The sequence below is a fragment of the Myxocyprinus asiaticus genome, chromosome 39 (genome assembly GCF_019703515.2).
Source record: "Myxocyprinus asiaticus isolate MX2 ecotype Aquarium Trade chromosome 39, UBuf_Myxa_2, whole genome shotgun sequence".
NCBI lineage: Eukaryota > Metazoa > Chordata > Actinopteri > Cypriniformes > Catostomidae > Myxocyprinus > Myxocyprinus asiaticus.
Genome location: NC_059382.1, coordinates 19,098,345 through 19,105,240, shown reverse-complemented (window position 1 = coordinate 19,105,240; position 6,896 = coordinate 19,098,345). Strand labels below are relative to the sequence as shown.

General features: G+C 36.3%; 1 protein-coding gene across 3 annotated transcripts in view; it reads right to left on the bottom strand.

Moving 5' to 3' along the window:
- Positions 1 to 3,971: 3,971 nt before the first annotated feature.
- The window catches only part of LOC127430238 (cell surface glycoprotein MUC18-like), a 70,624-nt gene continuing 67,699 nt past the window's right edge, over positions 3,972 to 6,896 (bottom strand). For all 3 annotated transcript variants that reach the window (XM_051679884.1, XM_051679885.1, XM_051679886.1), the window contains 2 exons: positions 5,393 to 5,507; positions 3,972 to 5,213 (listed from right to left, as the gene is read on the bottom strand). In XM_051679884.1, coding sequence (XP_051535844.1) covers positions 5,199 to 5,213; positions 5,393 to 5,507 — 130 coding nt within the window. In that variant the 3' untranslated portion in view covers positions 3,972 to 5,198. The remainder of the gene's footprint in view (positions 5,214 to 5,392; positions 5,508 to 6,896) is intronic.

Here is a 6,896-nt window from a genome sequence, read left to right as displayed (position 1 = left end):
TAATTTTCTAATGATCTCAACATAAAAGTTGTTTTCTGGTGATCACTAAGTGTAAATCACTGCAGAACCATTCCAGAGACCAGAGGCGCCTCTAGGATTTTTTGTTAATGGGGTTGCCAGAGGGGAACAGTAAAAATGATAGGGTGGCACGCCAAAAAGTGTGTGTGTGAGTGAGTGATTAATTAGGCCTAATTAACAAGTTCAGATAGGACAGTGGTATTCAATTAACACTGTGAGAGGTCCAAATTCTATATTTTCTTGCCAGTAAAGTCTGAAGTCATAACTTAGTCAAATTAACTTAGCAGTCAAGATGTTTACAGTTCAACAATTGTTTTTTCAATCATTTGAAAGAGCAGCTTTCAGAGAATAAGTGTCTTAGAAAACCAGCAAGCAAGCCAAAGGTGAATGGTCTGTGACAAGGACCCAGCAAACACAGAACATTCCCCTAACGCTAACATATGGTTCCCGTTTGGTAAATTTTTGGGAACCAATTCCTAACATTCTAGGAACGTTCTCTTTCGTTATATTTTTAAAACCATAAACTAACGTTCCCAGAACATTGCAAGGAAGTTTTTCTGTGGCAACCTTAAAAGCACTTATGCAGAACATGCTCTAATGGTTATTTTAACCCCCCAATAATCAAAACAAGCAAGAACAACCCCCTCATTATTTATACCATGATCAATGGAAACACGTAAATGCTTCACGCTGCAATCCCCCAATGTTCATGCCAAATCTACGCCCTTGCTTAATATATTATCTTCATATCGAATTACCTTAGTCGCTGTATGATACCATACAGTTGTGCTCAAAAGTTTGCATACCCTGGCAGAAATTGTGAAATTTTGGCATTGATTTTGAAATTATGACTGATCATGCAAAATAACTGTCTTTTATTTAAAGATAGTGATCATATGAAGCCATTTATTATCACGTAGTTGTTTGGCTCCTTTTTAAATCATAATGATAACAGAAATCACCCAAATGGCCCTGATCAAAAGTTTACATACCCTTGAATGTTTGGCCTTGTTACAGACACACAAGTTGACACACACAGGTTTAAATGGCAATTAAAAGTTAATTTCCCACACCTGTGGCTTTTAAAATTGCAATTAGTGTCTGTGTATAAATAGTCAATGAGTTTGTTAGCTCTCACGTGGATGCACTGAGCAGGCTAGATACTGAGCCATGGGGAGCAGAAAAGAACTGTCAGAAGACCTGCGTAACAAGGTAATGGAACTTTATAAAGATGGAAAAGGATATAAAAATATATCCAAAGCCTTCAAAATGCCAGTCAGTACTGTTCAATCACTTATTAAGAAGTGGAAAATTCAGGGATCTCTTGATACCAAGCCAAGGTCAGGTAGACCAAGAAAGATTTCAGCCACAACTGCCAGAAATTGTTCGGGATACAAAGAAAAACCCACAGGTAACCTATGGTTGTTTCAAGGCGTACAATACTTGTTGACCTCTCTCCAAACAGTGCTTACGGTTGTGACCATAAAGCTCTATTTGGGTCTCGTCACTCCAAATTACAGTGTGCCAGAAGCTGTGAGGCGTGTCAAGGTGTTGTTGGGCATATTGTAACCGGGCTTTTTTCTGGAATTGGCTTTTTTCTGGCAACTCGACCATGCAGCTAATTTTTGTTCAAGTATCATCGTATTGTGCTCCTTGAAACAACCACACCGTCTCTTTCCAGAGCTTGATTGAACATTACTGACTGGCATTTTCAAGGCTTTGGATATCTTTTTTATATCCTTTTCCATCTTTATAAAGTTCCATTACCTTGTTACGCAGGTCTTTTGACAGTTCTTTTCTGCTCCCCATGGCTCAGTATCTAGCCTGCTAAGTGCATCCACGTGAGCGCTAACACACTTATTGACTATTTATACACAGACATTAATTTCAATTTTAAAAGCCACAGGTGTGGGAAATTAACCTTTAATTGCCATTTAAACCTGTGTGTGTCACCTTGTGTGTCTGTAACAAGGCCAAACATTCAAGGGTATATAAACTTTTGATCAGGGCCATTTGGGTGATTTCTGTTATCATTATGATTTAAGAAGGAGCCAAACAACTATGTGATAATAAATGGCTTCATATGATCACTATCCTCAAATAAAATATGATTAGTCATATTTTCAAAATCAATGCCAAAATTTCACAACTTCTGCCAGGGTATGCAAACTTTTGAGCACAACTGTATATAAACGCGCATTTGATCTGCACGCGCTTTATTCAGCCACATTCAGTCTTGCGCAATTTAAAATTAACGGTCATGACAGACTCACTGACTGACATTCTTTCTTCAATAAATAATTACTTCTAAATGTGAGGTTAACTATAGGCTAAATGTTATTGATATGATTCAGATTTGACTCTAAAATCGAAAAGAATATGATTTGAAAGTTTAACCAAGAAGTTTTCTGTTTATTGACAACAACTGAAAAGAAACAGATGTCTCCACAAAACTTTACAGTAAGAAATTAATCTAATGTAAGCCTGGTTAAGGTTATATTTTATTAATGGTTTATATTTTATGTCTGTCAACAAATTTCTGATTTTAAAAACCCTCGATTGTGTTTGAGTCATTGGGTATTTGGAATAATTTCCTTTAATATCTGCATATTAATGTTGCTGAGGAAGTTTTTAGGAAACTGAAAAACAAGGCACAGTTCCCTTACGACTCAGTACACTTGACATTGCGTTTATTAACGCATATGGGGAGTGTCCTTCCACACGACCTAGTTGAAACCTCTCTACAATAACGCCAATATTCTAACATTGGCTATGGTGTTTGAGCCCCTCTCTTTTAGGTGCGAAGCTGTCCGCTATAAAAAGCAGGTGCACAAACACCATTCCTCAGAATTTTCTTCCTTCAAGACAGCGATTCATCTCTCATCTAGAAGCCCTCTACCCTTCGCAGTCGACTACAGGAGTCAGCAGGCGGAATCTTCACGGCAATGAGAAGACTCTCCGCTCCCCTGTAGTGTTCCGGCGAACATCATTCTGCCTCGCCGCTTGATGCTTCGCTGGTGAAGGGTCCGCTTCAGCATCCTGATTCCCCGCAGCGCTTCGGCAGGTGTTGTGTATTCTTACAAAGCAATTGCATATTGTGTGAATTAAAATATATATATATGACGTTTCAGATGCTCTGTTTCTCCGTGTCGAGAAAAAGCTAATGTATTGTATTATACTAAATTATGATAAAACGGCTATACACCTTCCACGTGGAACCAGTCTTGGATGAATGGGAATCAAAAAGTAGGAAAGCTAATTCTTTTCTAAATGAAACTAGGCCTGTTTGTTTATGGAAAGACAAATTAATCTCACATCCGAATTCATCTTTACAGTACGTACAGTGACTTTTGGTTCACCTGGGAAAAAATATATATCTCTTTTACAAGGGAAAGCATTTGGTGAAAACTGATGTATAAATGCCTACTTGGTTGTTTTGTCCAAGAGTTTGTTTTATCATTAAGTTCACGGCGCGCCTCTTGCAAGCACTGCTGATGATTCAAGTGGCGCGCTACAACGCGCATACTCGAGAAAAGTGGGGGTGGAGTTTTAGAGGGCAATTTTAAATGAACAAATGCTGCTCTTTGCTGTTGAATTCTTTTTTTATATTAAATATTTAATGTCTGATAATATATAGACATTGTTCTGAATATATAGTGTTTTTGCCCCTAAAGGTCTATCCGTTTGTAATGAAAGCCCTATTGCTTCAGAAAGCTTAATTTTCCCATCATTACTCCATGGATATCGGATTATGACTGAGAGACGCAGGTCACCAGAGTCACTAGATAAAACTGGGATAAAATCCATCTTGACCTATAGAAGCCCACTGTTGCGATAAACAGAAGATGAATATGCTGTGCCTGTGACGATGAGCTGCTCCATTTGTCAAAAGGTGTTTTCTTGCGGGAACAGAACAAAAGAGAAAAAAGTTATAAATATTTCCAACTATTGAATAGAATAAACATCAAAATTTATATATATATATATATACCAGACCTTTTAAATAGAAATACAGGACAATTAAAAAAAAAACAGGCATTAACAAAAATACCACTGACACAAAGCAAGAAGCGTATAACACTGGTGAATATATATATATATATATATATATATATTAAACCATGGACTGAGGGCAGAGTTTACCATAAGTATTCTGAGAGGGGGGAGGGAATATATTTAAATGCATGACAACTAAATGGTGTAAAAGGAATAACCAAGATATTTTTGCTGTTCAACTTTCTGCTTTTAAGTCAGACAAAAAGTTCAAAAAAGAGATAAGACCCTGTATGTAATATTCTGTACATGAACAAACCCTTGCACATGCATTTCAACATGCATGTTGACTCTAAAAGCTTAAAAATGGAGAGGTTGGTCATACAATTCCTCACTATTTACATTCAGTACAAGATGAGGACAGCAGGTCATGGCAGTAAAAAAAAAAAAAAAAGGCAATAGACATCAGCCTTGAGATCATCTGAGAAGCTGCAGAACTGACTGAACTCTCCCAGTGGACATTCAGTGGCTTTCGGAAGGAACTCGATTTGATATAGCTAATTAAAATATAAAAGCCCAACATTCTGCATATTTGGGGGAAAAAAGATTGATGATGTCAGAGACTTTCCCTGACTAATTTATTTGTACGGAAGATGCCCTCAAGTTGGCTTAATCACTGGGAACAGAGGACAGAGCAAATGCTTACAGTGGTGCTGCAGTGGTAACAGTTCTAAGTGGTTCAGTGCATGGACTATATGGCAGAGGTGAGAGCAGGTTCAAAACAGACATGTGAAATAGCACATAATGATTTAGGCACTTATAAAATGACCCTCAACAAAGTAAAAAAAAAAAAAAAAAAAAACTTGCATTGACAGCAAAAATATATTCAAGCACAACCTTTAAATGCTGTCATTTTAAATAACTAAGTATATACAGTACGTCATATGTACATTGTAAATACTGGAGAGAGGTTGTCCAATGAGCTTATTGTTTTTTTGATGATGTTATATAAGACTATCTCTTTTTGATGATGTTGTATGGAATCACATTATAGTAAGTCAAATACAAAACATAAGCTGAATTCAGGTGACATCATGTGAGAAAGTCTTTAAGCACTCTGGTATGGGGATTCCACCCTGAGACCGTAGGACACAGGCCACTGTCCTCTCCGCATGTCCATGTAGTTTTCAGTCTTCATCACACTAACCAGGAAAAAACGGCATCAGTTTTTCATTGCACAGTTAGCGATAGCATAACAAATCTTGGGTCTCCTTTTTCTTGTAATGTTAAACATTAAATGTGAGTTTACTTCTCAGTGAACTTTAAAAGAGCTATATAATAATGGTAATCTACAACATTTAGAAAACATGGGAGGCATAACCTGTTCAGTGGGTGTTTTTTGGTCCCCATTGACTCCCTGTAAAAGCACTGCCTCTTCAGATTTGCCACTCTTCATCTCCATTATAATGTCATCCTTACTGGCCTTTTCCTTTGTGCTGGAGAGAAAAGAAACAGGCATTAATGTGTTTTTTTTTAATTATTATTATTATTTTTATTTATTTATTTATTTATTTATTTTGGTGCAAATATTTGAATATTGTATATCTAGCTTTTAGTGACTGAATACTGGATACGAGTATTAACGTTTTTTTAGGATTTGAAAGTAACATCCGATTGGGTTTAAATCACGACTTTGTTCATAAATGGCATATGAACACACAAAAGAAATTTTGATAATTCTCTAAAAATGTTATTGGTTTTATTTAATTTTGTTACACCTGTGTTGTTCACGGGTCAAAATGGCCGGCCATTAGAAATGAATGGTGAGATTGCAAAAGAGAGAAAAATTGAGCATTCAGGAGCAGGTCCAACCAAAGGATGAGCACATATGTGCATACACACACACAAAGTTCTCGGACCTTAACGATCTTGTTTCAGTGTTTCATCGTGTTTTCAAAGTGTGAAAGAATGTTTTTAGCTACATTAGCGTGTCATGACACTCTTTGAGGAATATTTAAAGGCCAACACATCATATTACGCTGTGTTTGGGCTTGTTTGAATCAGGATTACCAGCAGTAAATTATGCCATTTTCCATATTATGTTTATTTTTCTTGAAGTAATAAGCCAAAACATGACAAAAAGCCTCAATCTGTTTATTACAGAATACAGTACATGTGTATCTGTATGGATTTCACACACATAATACTCACTGCAGTTTAGTCTTTAAGTCAAACAAATATGTACAGGGTTCCCACTCTTTTCAAGGCACGATTTTCCAGGACATTTTAAGCACCAACAAGTGTAATATTTAAGCAAAAACACATGCGTCAATTTAAATCAAGCTTTTATATTGCCGTTTCTGTTTGTTTTTGAAGTTAGTTTCTCACCTTCAGATAAGCAGTATGCTCCATGGCCCAGTGTGATTTATTAATCCCTGTAAAGCTGTAATTCAGTAAAAAAATAAATAAAATACATAGTCTGTATGTGCTGTCCACTTCAGAGTGCTCTCTGTCATTTTACACACACAAGCGCGCATGACGATCATGATTAGGTGTTTGCATTGTATGAGCATCTCTACGCATTCATTTTGAAGCGCACATCACTTAATTTATTTATTAAATTAAATCAGAGACTTTTTTAGTTTAATTATCACACTAGGACATCTTACAATTTTAATTTGATTAATTGTACATTCAAACATAAATTTTCATCCAAATATGTCATATTCCATGACATTCTACTTTTTATTGCTAATGACATTTTTATAACTAGATTCTGTGTTTTCCGCATACTACATGTGGTAACCGTGGTATAAGCCGACTCCGATTGTTGAATTATTAAAAATGTATTCACATCCCGAGGTATTAATGCCGAATCACCACAC